Genomic DNA, 21008 nt, shown 5'->3' on the forward strand with positions numbered 1-21008 from the left:
TGCAGGGTAAACAGCAGGGACAGGATTGTAATAATTACTGATTTAGTGGGGGAAATTAACACAAACATAAAACACCTCTCATCACCATATTGTGATGATAGATAGTGTACTCTCAGTGGACACCGAGCACTCTAAGACAGCAGCTGGCTTATCTTTTGCAGGTTTCCAAGGGGAAACTGCGAGCTGTTAAATCAGCGTTTTAATCAATATACCAATCTTGTTTAAGGCATTCTGCTTGCTACCCATTTAACCTTCAGGTACCAGAGGAAAAAGTATGCGTCGTTAGATTTCATTTCCCTCTAACTATACTGCTGTTCCAGTCTTACAAGGAATAAATATTGACATTATCAAAATAAATGAACAGGAGCATGGGTATGGTGTTTTTATTTAATTATTTAAGTTATATTTGATTTCAAGGAAAAACAGGAATTTTCTTAAAACTCATTTATACTAGTTAGTCACAGTTTACAACTATTATTTATCATATTTCTAGAAATACTTCTGAAGCTACAAATAACATTTTTCTATAATAAGAAATTTCACAATTTTAAGGTTTTACATATATCTTAACAATGCTCAAATTGGACTGAGGTTTCCACCACTCCTGACATGGAGTGATTTTTAATGCCCAATCCTTTTATTTTCAATTTTAACTGTGATCTCCTATGATCATATAAACTCTAAGTCAATCATCTCCTAGTTAATCAAAGGTATTCCAACAGTCAGCAAGTATTTACTGGGCACTTACTGCAACCACAAACTAAAGTTCTAGTTTTATGAAACATAAGTCCCATCATTTAATGATTAACATATCTCATCTCTCAACAGGAGACACGGTTAGGAGGACAGTGTTTGCCTAACACTTGCAAGGACCTGTGTCCATTCCCAGAACCACAAAAAGCAAAAAAAAAAAAAAAAAAAAAAAAAAAAAAAAAAAAAAAGCACAGAATAAATAAAAACATCTATTTTCTTAGAAAAACAGACATCAAGAAATGGATCTGAGGAACCATAAACTGATTATCAATCTTTGTTGAACTACTATACTTTATCAAGAAATCTGCCAAGATTGATAATCTAAAATATCTTTGCCCTGTATAAACATAACTACGACATGTTTGATTTTAGTATTTGTATAACACATATTTTAACACAATTATGAGATTAAAATATAAATTATAAGAAATGCACATGCGCTGGGCGGTGGTGGCGCACGCCTTTAATCCCAGCACTCGGGAGGCAGAGGCAGGCGGATCTCTGTGAGTTCGAGACCAGCCTGGTCTACAAGAGCTAGTTCCGGGACAGGCTCCAAAACCACAGAGAAACCCTGTCTCGAAAAACCACACACACACACACACACACAAAAAAAAAAAGAAAGAAATGCACATGCATACAAAACCAAATTATGTAGGGCTGCTAATAAATACATCAGTATCTAGTTTATAAATGCAAAGAATTTCTGTGTAAAATAAGAGACATAATAAATGGAAGAGAAAAAAAGGAAATATGCCAAGAATGAAAATTATTTACAATCCTGAATAAACCACTAAGATGTCATTGAGCATACTCAATTCAAGTCTGTGACCAAAAAAAAAAAAAAGTGCCTTCTACTGTAAGGCCAGAAAATAACTATTTCCATACAGACCACTAACTCATATTAAATTGCAAAAACTGTAGCTTATAACAAAGCTTGTTCAACATGTAATAATAATTTTGAGACTAGGTTTCTCTGTGTAGCCGTGGCTGTCCTTTAACTCACTCTGTAGACCAGGCTGGCCTATAACTCACAGAGATAGGTCAGCCTCAGGCTCCCAAGTGTTGTGATTAAGGGTGTGCCACCACCGCCACCTGGCTATACAGTTTCTTATACATTCACTCTTTCTTCCTTTATTCTACTCCTATCTCTACTTAAATTATTTTGAAAGGCAACTTTGTATGTGACTCATTTGCCCAAGTAAAGACAGGAGAGGAAGAAAGAATATTGATATTGCTAAAAATGACTGAAAGAACATTAGATAGATTGGGAAGTAATTTGTTAGACATATCTAAACTATAATGTTCCCTACTTTATTCCCATGTTTTGTCAAATCTGTGACACCACAAGTAGAGAATGAATTACTTCTGAAGAATGGTGCATCAAAAAAAATAATATGAAAAGTAAGATCTGTGACACTGAGTCTAACATGCCCTGAGCACTGCAGACGCTGTGATCACGTGTGATCTGTGACACTGAGTCTAACATGCCCTGAGCACTGCAGACGCTGTGATCACGTGTGATCTGTGACACTGAGTCTAACATGCCCTGAGCACTGCAGACGCTGTGATCACGTGTGATCTGTGACACTGAGTCTAACATGCCCTGAGCACTGCAGACGCTGTGATCACGTGTGATCTGTGACACTGAGCCTAACATTCCCTGAGCATGGCAGACGCTGTGATCACATGTGATCTGTGACACTGAGCCTAACATTCCCTGAGCACTGCAGATGCTGTGATCACGTGTGATCTGTGACACTGAGTCTAACATGCCCTGAGCACTGCAGACGCTGTGATCACGTGTTGCTGCACAGTGCCTAGATTTCTTTAAAAAAACATCAGTTCTACCACTGGCTAGCCACTGACAGAAGAGATACAGAGCCTCTCTAAATTAATATAATGCATTCAAGATTCTAGGTCTTTATTTGGATGGCAAAGCTAAAATTTGTCTGCCGGTCAACTTCCATAAAAGTATCAGCTCAAGTTTTATAATTAAGAAGAACTCTGTATTTCAAAACTCACTGCCATATGATGTGTCCTTTTGCTACTTTATGGAATGCACTTTGTAAAGACAAGCAGTGATCTGTAACTGCCAAATCTGATGATCTATATATACTCGGCTCCCGTTCTTGTTTTGGAGATTAGGAGACTGCCTGTGTTCTCTTTTACAAAGTGTGTTTCTTGGCTTTGGTTTAACACCGCTTTCCTGATTCATGGACTACCTTTCTGGATCATTATTATTCGTGTTCATCTGTGTATTAAAACATTTCAATCTAATATTTATTTAATGACCATCAATTATTTTAAGGTAACTCTGTGAGGCAGGAGAATAAGGAAAAGGAGTACCCTGACTCTTAAGATATACACTCTTATATATAGCTTTTCCTGTGATAAGGCCAAAGAATACATACTCATCTCCAAACTCATTAACTACATGTCTCTTTCTATATAACAATCAAACTTCAACAAAATGACAAAAAAATAGACATAACCCCTACTATTAAGGAATTCTAGCTTATGAGGAAGATGCAGGCATGTTTACAAAAAGAGCAGACTATAACACATTTTTGTGAGACAGTAACAACACTTTGGAGATAGAGTGATTAATTTATATAAGATGATCTGGAGATACGTCACAGATAAAGTTCACTTAAGTTTTGAAAGATACAATCTTTCACCATAGGAAAACATAAGGGATATAAAGACTACTACTTAAAATATATCCACCTGTGTACTTCTATATAACATAAGGGATATAAAGACTACTACTTAAAATATATCCACCTGTTACTTCTATATAACATAAGGGATATAAAGACTACTACTTAAAATATATCCACCTGTGTACTTCTATATAACATAAGGGATATAAAGACTACTACTTAAAATATATCCACCTGTGTACTTCTATATAACTCAGCACAAGAGCCACACAGAAGCAGGTGAAGAATAACCATTTGTAGAAAGCAGCAATTTTTTTTGGTGGTGTATATTCACTATAGAGAAAAGGGTTTTTATTGTGATTTCTCATATTTATATATGCTTTGATTTTTTTCTATTCTCTGTCATCATCACCTTTCCTTCCATTCCTGGATCCCCTTGCTATTCTTCAATCTCCTTTCACAAAATCCACAAGTTCCCAATAAAATAAAAAAATATTTTTAGAGAACATTTCAGAGAATATTGCAAGAATAATATACATTTAGAAAAATTAACAGAGAGACAGAGACACACACTCACAGAGAGAGAAAGAAAGAGGGAGGGAGAGAGAGAAAGAGGAGGAGGAGGAGGAGGAGGAGGAGGAGGAGAGAGAGAGAGAACTAGCTTAACAAGTAAATAATAAAAGGATCTGAGGTTATACTCAGGTAAATAATTTCTAAAAGTGCACAAAAGTTATTTATCACCTATTAGTACTAACTGCTATAAAAACCTACAGACATTAAAGGAAATAGCACTAACACACAGGACACAATGATGTGCTGAAACATGGCAAATACTATAAAAGACTTTGGAAGAATAAGTATGTTTGGGAACACCAGAAGTTATGTTGGATCTTGACGAGTGCTTCTGAGGGCCATCGGCTAAGGAGACCATAAGCACCCTTCAGGAGAATCAGTACTCCAGAAGAATTTGGACCAAGGGAGAGATCAATGATGTTGAGGTTTTCTTGTGGCTGGCTGAGTAGATGTTGCTGAAAACAACATAGAGGAAAAAATAATTGGTGATAGGGATACAGGAGCAATGGGCTTTATTTTGACCTACTGAAATTTAAATATGCAATTGATGTTATATTTCAATTTTAGAATTATGGATACCAAGGAAATTGTTAAAACCAAAGAAGTACAATCCAAAAGCTTAGAAAAAGTAGGGGCAGTCTCAGGATATTACTACACTTACTGTTAGGGACAAGTAGCAAAAGAGGATACTGATAAGAAGTGCTAAATGAAGCACAAACAAACCAAGAACCTGAAGAAAGGGAGAAAAAACATCAAGAAAAGACTGGGGAGATGGTGCAGCTCATGAAATTCTTGAACTGCATTCTTCAGAACTTATACAAATAGCCAGACATGGTGGCATGTAATTGTAAACTCAGCATTGTAAGGAAGCAGAAATGAACCCTTGTAGATCCCAGGCCAGCCAGCCTAGCCTAAATGGAGGTCTCCGGATCTAACGAGACACTTTCCCAACAAGTGCTTGACTTCAGAAGAGCACCACCATGGCAAATCCACATGCAAGTGCGGCTGCAGGAGCACATACAGAGAGAGGCCAAAGGGTAACCTGCAATGTCTGTGAACGTGATGTAGTGTGTGTCCCTATTCTAGAACTTGCCAAGTGGGCTAGGCTGACTGGCCAGAGGGTCCCCAGGGACCCTTCTATTTCCACATTGCCAACACCGAGATTACAAATATATGCCACCATGCCTAGCACTTTCTCCTTGGGTTCTGGGTCCTTGGGCTTGTGGAACAATCACGTTCCCAACTGAGCTTTCGTCCCAGCCCCATTTGTCATCTTTAAAACATTCAAACCTATTCTTATAGCTATTTTGAAATACGAAATAAATCAATTAACTGTAGTCACTTCACTTAGCTATAGAGCCCTGGAACTATACCTCCTGTCTGTTTCTGTATCTAGTTACCAACTCTTTTCTTTTTCCCCTTTCCCATCCCTCGAGTACTATGATTAGACTGGTACTTTAACATATTTTAACTAGTTTTTCTGGTTTGTAATTTCATGAGATCCATACTGCCAGCTTCAACTTAAGCTAGGAGTGAATTGGGGGAGGTCTGCCTTATTTCATGTAATACACAGTCCTATATTTTCATTCACATTTTCTCTCTTACATTAGATGATATTTTATTCTAAGATATTTATTCTTCCTTTATTTGCAGTTCACTAATTCTTGTTAAAGAGTCCAGGGGCTAGAAAAGATACCTTAAAGATTCACAGTATTTACTGCTCTTGCAAAGCACCAGGGTTTTGTTTCCAGCATCGACACAATAGCTAACGATTATCTATAACTCCTCTTTTGGCTTCCATGGGCACTGCATCATGCACATAGTATACACACACACACACACACACACACACACACACACACACACACACACACGAGGTACAACATTCATACTCATAAAATAAATAAACACACCTCTAAAGTCTCAACCTATAGTGTCTGGACTAGGATCTACAAGGCAGTAATATACAATTCTTGTTTCATGCCAGAAGTGTGGAGGAGCTTGAAGAGCTCACATCATAAACAACAGATGGCAAAGAGCCACTATGCCACTGCTTCAGAGAAAACAGCTCATGAACACTTCAGGGATTAACAAAGAAATTTCATATAAAACTTTGATAATAAGAAGCAATATCTACTTTGATATCCCAAGTCTCTATCACTAACCTTTGTGAAACAATCTAAAAGAAACATACTGAGAGCAACAACTTGTAATTTTTTCATTGTTTTCTAATGAAACGACTGAGACTATGAGTACAAGCATTGTCTGGAAGATGCCTATTAGCACTAGTTGTAAGAATTTCTAAAGTACTAGTTTACCGAATTAGTATAAACCACCTTCCTTTTCTTGTTCTTGAGGATGTTGTTGATGTTTCCACTTTTACTATATATTAATACCCGATTTTGTCAAATTACTGCCTTCCCATTGCTGTCAACATTGCACCCTCTACATTGATTATAATGGGGCTACAAATCCAAGAAAAGTCAACTCACTGAGAAAACACCTATAGATATGCATTTAGGAGGAGGGAGAGGTGAGCAGGATCTGGGTGAAGTTGGGAGACAGAAAACCATTAAAAATGCATTTTAAGAAAATGTCTATTTTCAATAAAAATCTCTAAAATTTATTAAATGCCTCAAAGACATACCCATTCTAACAGCTGCATAAATCTTAATGTAGAAATTCAAGAAATATGAAAAGTCAAGGCAATACAAAGCCTTTCGAGCTTAAAACCAAACTATAAGATACTGGAGTAGAAATGATGGAAATGTAAAAGATATTCTAACAAGAAAATAAATAAAATGAAGACATTAATGCCAGACCTATATAATAGTCAAGTCAGCAACAGAGATGAGAAGTTCTGCAAGGAAACTGAGATTTGGAAGATGAAGGGGCATAGAAATACTAGAAATTAAAAAAAATAAAAATACTTAAAACCTCAGCACTGGACCTTGCATTCGAAAATACAGACCTGCCAGCCAAGATGTGCCCACTGAAATAACAATATCAAGATTGATTCTGGGCATGAATAAACACTCTTGATGGATCTGAGTACTGTTCCACAAGAGGGAATCCATGTCTGGTACTGTAAGCATGATCAAAACCTATAGCTAGATAAGACATATGTTCTAAGAGAGAATCTATTGGTGCTGTTTTTCTAAATGGTGATAATGTTAAATTACCGTCTAAATACTTATATTTATACCCATAGAATGTGTTACTCCCAACCATGGCTAAAACAGCATCTCACTGCAGTGGGTAAAGTTTAATACAGATGCATTAATATTCAAAATGCTAAGAATTAGCTACTTTAGTGAGTGCTCAACCATAGAGATGTTAATATTGATATTAACACTCCCAACCCCAAGGCTTAAAGAAAATAAAAGGAGAATAATTTTTCTTTTTAAAAGGAGGTGCTGGGAGATTGCTCTGGTCCCACATTCATGAACACATAGGCAGTACTAGTTGGACTCAGCACATTCTTTCATTTTTTTTTAAGGCATGAATATGTGGGGAGCAGCTATGGAATCTTTGTGCTTCCCATGAATAAAGGATAGGGCAAAAAATATAATGAAATTGTGCACATGTATGAAACTCTCAGAGAATACATTTTAAAAACCACAGTGAAAAGTAACTTCAAGTAGGATAGGTCAAGCAGAATAAAGATTATCAGGGACTGAAGACAAGGTTGAGGAAATATGACATAAATATCACAAAAAAATGAGGAAAAAATAAGTATGAGCACAACTTTCAAAAAATCCTGAGACATAATCTAAGAATCGATGGGGTAAGAGAAAGAGCTAAGTGTTACAGGGAGGTCATTTGTTTCTTTCTGGCTGCTCAGCCCCAAAATAATCACAGAGAAACTATATTATTCAAATCACTACTTGGCCCATTAGCTCTAGCTTCTTATTGTCTAACTCTTACATATTAATTTAACCCATTTCTATTAATATATGTATCATCACGTGGCTGTGGCTTACTGGCTAAAGTTCCAGCATCTGTCTCCACCAGCGGCACCATGGCTTCTCTCTAACGCCTCCTCTTTCTCTCAGCATTCAGTTTAGTTTTCCCTGCCTACCTTGATTCCCTGCACAGGCCCAAGACAGTTTCTTCATTAACCAATGGTATTCGCAGCATACAGAGGGGAATCCCACATCAGCTAAGCTATAAAATAAAGTCACAGAGTGAGTTCGAGACCAGCCTGGTCTACAAGAGCTAGTTCCAGGACAGGCTCGAAAACCACAGAGAAACCCTGTCTCGAAAAAACAAAAAACAAACAAACAAACAAACAAAACCAAAAAAAGAAAGTCACAGAGAATCCATTCAATGAAGTCGAACAGAAGAATCCCAAATCACGGGAAGATATGGGCATTAAAGCAAAGGAGGCATTTAAAACTGCAAATAGAAAATAACTTTGCCATGTCACATTATAGTCATGCTATAAAAAGACTACAACTGGGGGCTGGAGAGATGGCTCAGAGGTGAAGAGCACCTACTGCACTTCCAAAGGTCCTGAGTTCAATTCCCAGCAACCATGTGGTGGCTCACTACTGTCTGAAATGAGATCTGGCGTCCTCTTCTGACATGCAGGCAAACATCTATTGTTCTTGTCCTTGTTCATCTCATGTTTAGGTGCAATACTATGGGTGTAGCAGCTCATGTTCCTAGGAGACATACTCTCACAGCAAACTCTCTCATCCTCTGGCACTTACAGCCTTTGTACTCCTCTTTTACAATGCTCCCTGAGCCGTAAGTAAAGGAGCTGTTTTGCCCCCATTGGGATTGGACTTCAAAACTGCATTTCTACTAGTTGTGGGTTTTGGAATGGTCTGTCTCTTACAAAGAAAAGTTTCCTTAATGCAGAACACCACATTTATCTGTGCATATTAGAATAAAGTTAGAAATTTTATGTTGGTTCTATAAAATGGCAATGGTAAGTTCTCCAAGATCATGACTTTACTAGCCCTGGGTGGTTGGCTAGGTTTTCGGTGGCAGGTATGATTCCTCCCTTATTGGGCAGATATTAAGTCCAACTAGAAAGCTGTTGGATACTATGAGGAATGCATGCCACTACTGTTACCCTTAAAGTTAACCTGCAACAAAAAAACATGCTAAAATCAATGGGATAAGCCCAGGAGACCTCGGCCCTACACAAAGAACTACAGGTAACTAAGGAAGGCTGTGAGCAGGAGCAATAGTCCTTCCGAGACAGAATAGACAGGCTGATTACCAAATACCAAATGGTGAGCCCTGAAAACATACATACAAGGAACACTATACAGACTGAAGAGGTTGTACTTATATATTTAAGTGTGTGTGTCTGTGTGTTTAAAAAAACAATTAATAATAATAATAATAATAAAGTCCATGAATTTGTAAAAGAGCAAGGAGTGGTATATGAGAAGGCTTGGAGGGGGTAATTGAGGTAATTAATTATATTATAATCTCAAAATATAAAATAAATATTTTTAAAAGACTATGGCTACCAAACAAAAAATATTAAAAGCGGCAAGAGAAAATCCCAAATTAACTATCAATAAATAACACTTCAAGCGGTGGCAGGAAATGACTACTAGCTAGGTTTGTTTGTTTGATCATCTAGATACAAGTTAAGGTCTTAATAGAGATATTTTATTAGTTGAGGTTCCCTCTTTCCAGACGACACCTCAACTAATAAAATGTCTCTATTAAATTAGCCTGTACGTAGAAAATGGGAAGAAGGCATATTTTTGTTTAATGGTTGGTGTGGGAAGGCCTAGCCACACCTAAGCAGGTGGTCTTGAGTTGTTTAAGAAAATAGGCTGAGGAAGCAACAGAAAGCAAGCCAGCAAAGACCATTCCTCCATGATTTGTACCTTAACTTCAGTTTCTGCCTTAACTTCGCTCAACAATAGACTATAACTTTTAAGTTAAAATAAACTCTTTCCTGTTTAATTTGCTTTTGGTCATGGAATTTATCATAGTAACAGAAAATAAACTACTACAACTACCAATGAACATTAGTAAGTAAAGTCTTATTTTAATTGATGAAAAATAGATGTATCCCAAGGAAAGTACAAACTCACTAACACAACAAAAAAATACTTAAAAAGAAGTGTACATAGAGAGAAAGAAGAACAATAACAAACATATATTTAAAAGGTATGGCAAATATCTTTCAATAAATATGCTAAATGTTACTGGCCTAAAATGTCCAATTAAAAAAGCAGACAAGTAGGATGGACGTCTTCAAGAAATACATTTCACTACAAAGAAAATCAGAGATCAAAGTGAATAAATGCAAAAAAGAAAGAAAAAAGAAACAAAAAAACCCATGTCAAGTTAGTTGAAAATGGGGATAAACAGAAGCAGCTGTATATATAATGTAGATTCAGGTCTAAATTAGTCGTAAGAGATAAAGAAGGTTACTGTCCACTAATGAAGGGAGAGCCCAGCACCATGATCAATTTCACAAAGTAAACAGTACTGGCTATTAAAGTCTAGATACAGATACTACAATAGTAAGGACTGCACTGCAAACATCCTACTTTCATATCCCACCTCCCCACCCAAAAGGCAAGAAACTTCAAGACTTAAAAGACACCATCTACAGGATGTTCCCATCAACTCCTGTGAAACACATGTATTTGGCTACCTATGAAGCATTCTAAATAGATAACATTTTAAAACAAAAGCAAGTCTACAAAAACAAAAAAATGAAACACTATGTCTAACCAGATAATAATGGACCAAATGTGAAATGTATAGCAAAAGATACCACAAACACTGTACAACTGATGACGACTAGACAACATATTCTTCTGTGACCTGTGGCTCACTGAAGAGGTTAGGGGGAAAATTTTAAAGTTCATAAAATCAAATGAAAAGAGGAACCTAACATACCAAACACTTTAAAATACAGAGAGCTTAGGAAAAATTAATGATATACCTTCAATTCTCAAGAAAAATGAACATACTTAATTCAAAAGTATTAAATACAAATATAAGAGAAAAGGGTAAAAATTAATGAAATGTAGCCTAAAAGGATAATATAAACAATCAAAACAAAATTAAACAGCTTGCTACCCCCTTAGACAAACTATTCAACAAGATTGACTCAAAATCATAAATTTGAGACAATATAAGCACATTACAACAGATGCTAATAAACTTCAGAGTGCTGAAAATGTATCTTCCAACAAAACTGAAAAATCAGATAAGATTTGCAATATATTACAATAATTAAAGCAACTAGACAGAAACAGCTTAATCAGATCTATAACAAGGAATAAAGTTAAAATACTGATAAAGTCTCCCAACCAAAAAACAAAAAAAACCCAAGTCCAAAAATTTCACTGCCAAATTCTATATTTTCCAAAAAGAACAATAATATTCTCAAATAGCTCTAAAAAAATAGAAAAAGAATGTTATCAATCTACTAAATCAGCATTATTTTCATATAAAATCCAAATGAGGCAAAAAAGCTATATGCCACTTCCTTAAAGTATACAAATGCAAAACTATTTGATAATATATATGCAAACAGAATTTAAAAGCACACCGAAGAGATCCTACTCTGTGAAGTAGGTTTCATTCAAGGTAAGCAAAGATAGTTTAACATATGTAAATAATAATTCTGACACATAGACTCAAAAATGAAAATTCTACAACTATATCAATGGATCCAGAAAAATATTTGACAAACTTTAATATCCTTTTTTGATGAGAACCCTGGGGAAAGAAACAGGAATAAAATATAATGCCACCACATAAGAAAGGCGATTTAAAAATTAAATCCAACTGTATGTTAAATGGGGAAAATTGAAAACATTTCTTTTAAAATCAGGAATAAGAGTGCCGACTCCCTCTGCTCATGTTTACTGTAGTCTTCAAATTCTTAACCACAGCATTAAGACAGTACAAACAAATAAAAGAGATAAATAGGAAAGAATTCAATATATGTTTCCTGACTATATGATGCTATACTTAAAAGACTAAAAACTTGACCAAAATACTCTTAAATCTGATAAATACTTTTTGAGCAGAATTTGAATCTATAAACAACAATGAACAGCTTTCCAATATGCCACTAACTATCGTGCTGATCAGGGAAACGATGTTAATTACAAAAACATAAACAACAAGAATGTTTACATCGGAATAATCTAGCTAGGAATTAAAAACTGCTACAGTGAAAACTTTAGAGCTTAATAAATAAAGAAGGCTTAGAAGTAGGAAAATTCTTCCATGTTTGTGAATAAAGATAATTTATATTTTAAATGGCTATGTTACCCAAACTACTCTATGTACTGAATTAATTTTCTATCAAAATTCTAATGATTCTGTTCACAGGCCTAGAAAAAGAATTCTAATACCCACATAGAAGCAAGAATAATTTTTGTAGCCAAAGCAAAGAATAGCCAAAGCAATTTTAAGAAAATAGAGCAATACTGCAAGTATAATAATGTGAGATTTTCAATTAAATTACAGAGCCACAGTATCAAACCTAACAAGGCCCTGACACACATAAAAAGACACACAGTCCAATGGAATGAAACAGAAAAACCAGAAAGGAACCCAAGAAATTGATGTTACCTGACTTTAAACAAAAATGCCCAAAACATGGATGGATAAGAGAAGGCCTCTTTAGTAAATGGCACTAGAAGAGCTAGAAAGATGGCTCAGCGGTGAAGGTGCACGTGATACTGTTGGTGACTCAGTTCCAAGCAGAAACACAGAAGATCAAAAACTCGGATGCCCTCTTCTAGTCATCATGGGCACCAAACAAGCCATCAGTAAACATACATGAAAAGAAGTAAACACGCCATCAGTAAACATACATGAACACGCCATCAGTAAACATACATGAAAAGAAGTAAACACGCCATCAGTAAACATACATAAACACGCCATCAGTAAACATACATGAACACGCCATCAGTAAACATACATGAAAAGAAGTAAACACGCCATCAGTAAACATACATGAAAAGAAGTAAACACGCCATCAGTAAACATACATAAACACGCCATCAGTAAACATACATGAACATGCCATCAGTAAACATACATAAACACGCCATCAGTAAACATACATGTACACGCCATCAGTAAACACACATGAACACGCCATCAGTAAACACACATGAAAAGAAGCAAGCAGTAATGCACATAAAAACAAATATTTACAAAACGGTACTAGAAAACCTGGATATACATAAATGCAGAAAAAGGAAACTATACTTCTATCTCTCACCTGTAAAAAAGAGAAACAATCCATTATGAATTAAAAGTCCTGAAACTCTAGAACCACTAACAGAAAACTGTAAGAAACATGCACAGGCAATAACTGTCGAATGGCTCCAAATGTAATAGCAGGAACTAACAAACTGGGTTGCCTGAAATTACACAGCTTGTGCACGGTAAATGAAACAATTACCAAAGTGAATAGATAGCTGGTAGAACTGGAAGAAAATCATTGCTAACTATTCGTGTAACAGATTAATATTCTGAATTTATGACAAACTCGAAATACTAAGTAGCAAAGGAGAAAATAATCCAATTAGGAAATGGACAAAAGAACTGAAAAGACAGACCTAATAACTAAATGACAACGTGTTGTACTTATTAGTCAGAAAGTATACACATAAACTGCAGAGTCCTCTTAGCTCCAGAAAGAATAGCTATCATCAAGAAAGCACAGAGGATGCAGGGAAAGAAGAATGCACACCAGTCCAGCCACCATGGGAACAGAAATTCTTCAAAAAACTGAAAGTAGAACTACCATCATGTGACCCTGCTAACCCACTATAGGGTACAAAAGCCAATACACCACAAAGATAATTCACACATTCATACTTAATGTTGAATAAGTCATAGTGTTTAAAACATAATAAGTCTACATGCTCATTGAGAGATGAATAGAAATGTCACATACATACACAATGTAATATTATTCGGTCAATAGGAAGAACTGGAGATTTTCTAATATTGCACGTTTTCTCTCAACATTTAAAAGGAAACAAACCTAGAAGTAGATGTCTGTGGAGAAAGACCAGTATGAGGAAAAAGATACAATATGGTGAATGGTGGGGAGAAGACAACACAATCATCCAATTCATACATGAACATGTCCTAACAGTTGGAAAGGTGGCTCAGTAGGTAAAGTCAACAGGAGTCAACATGGTAAACTGAGTTCGCTCTTGAAGCTCTACAAGGTGAAATATACTCACAAAAGTTGTACCTCTGACCCCTACACAGGTGCTATGTATACACACAAAATAAATTAAAATGTAATAAGAATTACAGATGTTACAATAAATTCATTATTTTTAAAATACGCATAACTAAAAAAACAATAAAAACTCATGAAGATTTGTTCTGTAATATTCACCACAGTTATTTATGTAATAACTCCAAACTGCTAAGAACTCTGACATCTGTCTTATGACTATAGCAAACACTGAGAAATATATATGACTGCAATGCAGCAACCCTGCAAACTGAAATAAACTACTAGCACATGCCATAATCCTAGAGGAGTTTTAAAGAATTTTGGTAGGTGAAATATACAGAATACAAAACATTGTGCACTGTGTTTTAGGACCATATTTTAAAAATGTAAATATCATTTTTGTCATTTTTCTGTTTTCCTTCCTCAGAAGTAGGGTAGAGGGGAAGAAAAAAGGGGGAGAGGGAGAGAGAAATTCTCTCTATTTACAATTCCTTAAAAGGGTCACTCTGAGGAAACCAACGTTTAAGAAGTTAGTTACTACGAAACTGCATTCTATACCACTGACCCCATGCATAGAAATCATGAAAACTGAGGGCTTCCTGGACATTGCTTATAGTTCTAGGCAGCTAACCATTTTAAACAATGAGACTTGTCAAGTCTTCTGTTAACTTGAATTGAATTCTTATGATCGTTTAATGATTTTAGAAAACTGGACATCAAATACTATAAAATCGTATCATAAAACAGCATGTAAAATAAAGTTTATTTTGCCTTGAACTTTAGATGTTAATGTGAATTTTGCAATGTAACTTTCTTGGTATGAAAAAAAGATTTGGATGAAGGCAACAAAATTGTGACATAAACTACATAAAGCTTAATAACTCAGATTCTGGTAATAAAGATATTTATATAACCATAAATTTAGTAAAAAAAATCAAGTTTTAAAAGCATCACCATGAATCTAAAATACTTCTAACTTAAAAATCACCCAAATCACACCTCCACAAATTAGTAAGTAGAATTCAAATGCTGACTGCCGGCACTTCTGTCTTCTGTGAATTTAAAATGAGATGATTTTGGTTCACAGAAAAGAAAATGCCAGCCAAATAATGAGAAATCTGAATAAGTAAGAGAAGATCTCAAGGATGACATGTAACTGAAAGTCATATATAAAAACTAAAATGAATTTTATCAAAGACATTAATACAGACTGTGCAAAGTGCTAGCAGGCATGAGTAGTAAAAAATGGAAATGGTAGGTTCATTAGTACCCACAGAAAGAATATAAGAGAACAGTAAGAATTTATCAGATTCCTAACAGGTCCACATGATTTACCATGCTTTTAATCTCCAGCTCCCATGAAATCTGAGCATGTGAGAGATCACAGGATTCCAGTTTAGAGGCTTTAAGACATACAAAACTGAAGACAGTTTGCAAAAAGATCTAAGGAGAGACTTCTACGAAATTTGGTATTACCTTAGTTTCCAAAAATTACAAATTCTCCTGGGGATATTTTTCTATTTCTCATTTAAATTTAATAGCAGCTAAATTACTAAAAGTCGTCTTAGCATATTAGTAGCAATATTATTAGACTTTAAGAATTAATTATACAGATGCTTATTTGTGGCCTGCACTGCACTCAATGCTGCTCTAAGTTTTACACAGATTATCATTTCCTTTCTATCACTCTCTTCCCTAGTCATCTGTTCATTTGCTTATTTTTAATTATTAAATACACAGTATCTATAATATGAAAAGTTACAAAAGAATACACAACTGAAAATTAAACTTTCCTTCCACCCTTTACTCAGTCACAAGGACAGTTCTAAATTCCAGTGGCTAATGAGATAATTCACTGTACACACATATATAATCTATATAGCCAGTTCTAAATTCCAGTGGATAATGAGATACTCATACATACACATTTACAAGATCTCTGGTCAGTTCTAGATTCCAGTGGATAATAAGATATTCACATGTACATAATTTTTGATCAGTTCTAAATTTCAGTGAATAATGAGATATTAACATGTACATGATCTGTTTCTCTCAGCATAATAGTAGCATGCTTTGTATTATCTCCTCTTGCAACATTTGACATACTTAATCAGCATTCTTACTGAATGTTCATTTAAGACACCATACTAGTACAACAAATGTATTTATTCACATACCATTTGGTCATTTATCTTTATTTTTGGAATTACAATTACTGGAAATGGAATTGCTGAGTGTCTCAGTTACTTTTCAAGTTGTTCACTGAAAAAAGCAACTAAAGGGGGAGAGGGCTTATTTTGGCTTACAGTTCAAGAATATAATCCATCATGGCAGGGAAGTTACAGGAGCTGGAGGCAGCCAGTCACAAAGAACCACAGTTCAGAGTCGAAAGTGATACATGATGAATGTTTCTATTTGTTCACAGTTTCTTTTTATATAGTTCAGGGAACAGTGCTACTCACAGAGTAGTCTTAGCACCTCAGTTAACTTAAGATAGCCTTCACAGACATGCCAAGAGGCCTGTATCTCAGGAAAATCTAGATCTCAACACGTTGAGAACTGAATATCACACTGACTCCAATAGTATGTATATTTTAAATTCTGACTGGTACCAACATGGAGGTTTCATTAATTTAATTTCCACCTCTACAAGTAAAATTACAACCTTTAGGTGAAGAGCTTGCAAATCTGTTCTTTACTTTCTAATTCAACAGATATAATCTCCAAGTTATTTTTAAAAGCATTTCAAAAAGGAAAAAATGTTTAAAAATCAATTTTATAGTCTCACTCTAAAAACTTTTTTCATAATTTGAGTATATCCATTAATTTCACATGATTACAACATAAACTATGTATGGATATTTACAATAAAGGTTTTTTACCCACATCCAACAAACTAGCTCTTAAGATACCAGTTCCACAGCTCCAAACCATGCATCTTCTTCAGATTTCCATGGGCATCTAATTGAAGTTCCAAGTTTTCTGTGCTTGGGTCATTACTATCTTACTGCTCAAGCTTCCTTTGCTCGGTGCTCACCCTCCAGTGAGACGCTATCATCTCTTCCTAAAGAGCCACTTCAGCTTAGACAGTCCACTAATAATCTCCTTCAGAGTCCATCTTTAATGAATTGTCTTTTATAAATTTATTTGTACTTAGAGCTTAGATATTCTAACTGATAATATACTCACAATAGAAACTCTATACACCTGCATGTCGTATGAAAGAAACTATATACTCTTTCATAGAAAAGTCAATGTCTTAACACATTCAGAAAAATCTGTACTGTCTAAACACTCAAAATATATTCACCGAGTGAGTGAATGAAATTTTCAAACACAGTAACTTCTATATACCAGATAATCTTTATGAAAACTATTCCACAGTAGGTATTTATTTTGATTGGGAAATAAGACTTAAGTCTACAAGATACAAGCTTCTTTTAATACATTCATTTCAGAAAGCTTACAATGTAAAGCATTTCCAGTTACTGTTTCTGCTCATTTCACTTTTTCTTCACATTGATTTTATTTAAAACAGAAAGGAAAATAAAGGAAAGGTACAAGTGAAACGACTTAATTTCTCTCCAAAAGTGTAAGATCTATTAAAACTCGATTATCATCTTGGTCACTACATATATACAAGGGAAAAAGCACAGCTGCAATATATATATATATATATGTAAAATATTGTTTGGTTGAGTTCAAAATAAGTTAAAAAACTTTTTAGAAGTTTCACAGGCTTATTCGAAAAACTATCTAAAACTAAATAACTATGTATCTATAGTTCCACAATTTATTAATATAATTTCAAAACTCATACTGTTGGGACTCAAGAAATATTTCAACAGTTAAGAGAATTTGTTTTTGCAGAGAACTAGGTTCCCAGCACCCATATGCTGGTTCAGAATCATCTGTAACTCCAGTTCCACAAGATTTAATACCCTCTCCTGACTTTTGTGGGCACTAAGCACAAACATGCTGCACAGGCCCAACATATGCAGGCAAAACACTCATACATAAAATAAATCTAAAATCAATGAATAAAGGGAACTATGTCCCTTTTTAAAAAATCACACTGTAGTAAAATATTTTATGTTTCAAAATATAGTAAAATAAGGAAAGTGATTATGCTTTCCAGTGACCACAATACCCCACTAGAAGCTATCCAGCTTTTGTTTACTCAAAAGGAAGAACTAGGCAAACCCGTCAAGGTGAGAACCATCATAACTCACACTGCTTGTAATACTTTCAAGAAAATAGTCCGTGCAAATGCTAGATTGACTTCTTGACTCACCTCTCCCCCATTAACATATTCCATCACAAAACACAGACGGTCTTTTGTCTGGAAGGAATATTTCAAGGACTTGAAATAAAAAAGAAAAAAAATGTTAATTATAATCCTATAGTCTTAAAAGTATAATGGTACCAAAAATAGAGCACTTGAAAGTAGTGAGCATAATTAATGGACTAGTATTGTTCTTTAAGAGTATATTTACTTTGTAATGTTTTCTAAGAAATACGGTAAAAATAAATTAGTAATGGAGGTGAGCACTCTCAACCTGCTGTGCCACCTGAGACTGACTTAGTACTCAGTACTCTAGTTCTCATCTCCCAGTCTCTACAAGGAACTCTAGGAAAAGTTCCACAGGAACACAGTTGCTTTTATTCAATATGATCAATGTCGTGTCAGTGTTATTTTGTATATACTGAGGTTAAAACCCAGCCGAACTCAGGAAGGTCAGACTAGATAACTCTTTAAGTAATAAGAATATACTAAAATGTTACTATATTACAAAACAGACAAGAAACACTTTAGCAAAGACCAGAATCTATTGGTAACTGTGAAAATATTTACTTTAGCTAGCCTTAAAACGTTAATAAAAGTTCTACTTTTAAACAATAGTTGCTATTTTAATCTTAATATGCTTGGTATAGTATGGAACATAGAGAAACTTTATAAACTATCCTCTACTATATAGAATCCCATACTAGATGTAAAATAGTCTGTTTAAAAACATGCTGCATGAATTAAGTCAAGGTTCATATTTTCTCTAATGAAGAAAACACGGCAGGACTCCCTGTATTTCTATCATGAAAGGGATCTTATTTCTGTTAAATCTGTTCATTTAAAATTTTGACCTTTGAAAACTGAAGACCATACTATGTGGTAAATTTAATGTTTATATGAAGCCAGCAAACAAAAAAATAAAAAGTAAAATCTTCATTTGATTTTTTTCTTGAGATAGGTCTGACCCTGTAACCCAGGTACCCTAGATTTCACTAGGAAGCCCAGGCTAGCCTCGAACATGGGGAGAGCCTCCTGTCACAGACTCCTCAGTACTAATATTACAGTCATGAGCTATATGCCTGGATTGCACAACTGTTAAAAAACAAAATAAGCTTTTAAAAGTCTACCATTTTATCAGTGAACTTAAAACGCCAGAGGAGACCTGCTTGGTCTGTGGATATATATTTAAATCAGAGAGATTTATGAGAAGAAAGAAAGTTTTTTAAAAAATTGTACAAAGACAATGGGAAGAAATATAAATGCATTCTATACAAATTATACACTTAGTTCACATCATTCAACAGTTTCAAACAAATTGAACTTACATTCTGTCATAAAGAATGTGGTACAACTAAGTAAATATTACTTAAAACACTGTCATAGTTTCATTCAATAATAAAATCTCCCTAAATTTACAATGTCCTAACAACATTCTCTAAGCACTTACTGTTAAGAATGGATGTCTGGTGTTCTTTAGTACTCTGCTTTCAGTAAGAGTGTGTGCCACTTCATCCTAAAAAGAAAGACAACTATAAATACATGTCACAAGTACTAAACACACAACACTGTCAGCATTTTCAGAAACCAGAAGATACTGCTGAGACATAAAAAAGCGGTATTAATATATACTGGTATGTTTCCTCTAAGGCCTAGCCTCCCCTCCACCACGACACCCAAAGTTCAAATTATTAGTTTAATTCTGAGGGGTAGAAGATAAAAATTCATATGAACTCACTCATATTTAATTAAATGATATGAATAATGCTATAAAATTATTCAAGGTGAAAAAATTAAGTATGTTGGTTTTTCCCGTAAAAGAAATGGCTTACCAGCTTATACTATAGCATAACTAAGCTAGTATTTCCACAGTTATACACTTTATTCAGGGAGACATTAAAACACAATTCAGTGAGGATAGTAAAATAAACTCTCTTATTAACAGTCAGTTATTTAAAAAGGAACTACGGGATACACAATTTAATTCTAAATTACACACTGCAAAAAAGTAACAGTGCAAAATCACATCTTTTATGCTTGATACTTTTTAATATTCATTTTATAGGTCTTAAACATTTTGCTTCAAGTAAGTTTTAAAATGCAAGCATATTTCATAAAAAGAATGTACTTTCCCTAGAAGAGATCTCCTGGGTGGACTGGCGGTGAGTGGGGATGGGAACTTGAGGGATCGGGTTGGGGGAGTAGAATGGGTCAGTACTGAAAGAGATGTTTGAAAGGGGAAACATTTTGGCATTAGGAAGAAACTTGATGTGAGGGAAACTCACACAAATCCAAAAGGATGACCCCAAGTAAGACTTCTAGCAATATAAATGTGCATCCTGAACTGTGATCAGATTGGTTGGTGACTACCCCAACTGTCATCAGAGAACCTTCATCCAGTAACGGATAAAAACAGATGCAGAGACCCAAAGCCAAACATTAGGTTAAGCTTGGGGAAGTCTGATAAAGAGAGGAAAGAAGGATTATAGAACCCAGAGTGGTCAAGGATGTCACAAGA

At 34.9% G+C, this 21008-nt stretch overlaps 1 protein-coding gene across 4 annotated transcripts in view; it reads right to left on the reverse strand.

The window, feature by feature from the left end:
- Akt3 (AKT serine/threonine kinase 3) overlaps positions 1–21008 on the reverse strand; it is a 248082-nt gene that overhangs the window by 64914 nt on the left and 162160 nt on the right. For 3 of the 4 annotated variants that reach the window (XM_041635417.1, XM_041635418.1, XM_041635415.1), the window contains 2 exons: positions 19941–20006; positions 18500–18568 (listed from right to left, as the gene is read on the reverse strand). In XM_041635417.1, the coding sequence (XP_041491351.1) occupies positions 18500–18568; positions 19941–20006 (135 nt within the window). The remainder of the gene's footprint in view (positions 1–18499; positions 18569–19940; positions 20007–21008) is intronic. The other variant, XM_041635416.1, reaches the window with a different exon arrangement.

The sequence above is a fragment of the Microtus oregoni genome, unplaced genomic scaffold (genome assembly GCF_018167655.1).
Source record: "Microtus oregoni isolate MIOR12 unplaced genomic scaffold, Mior012 000047F_ref0000412, whole genome shotgun sequence".
In the NCBI taxonomy this organism is placed as follows: Eukaryota; Metazoa; Chordata; class Mammalia; order Rodentia; family Cricetidae; genus Microtus; species Microtus oregoni.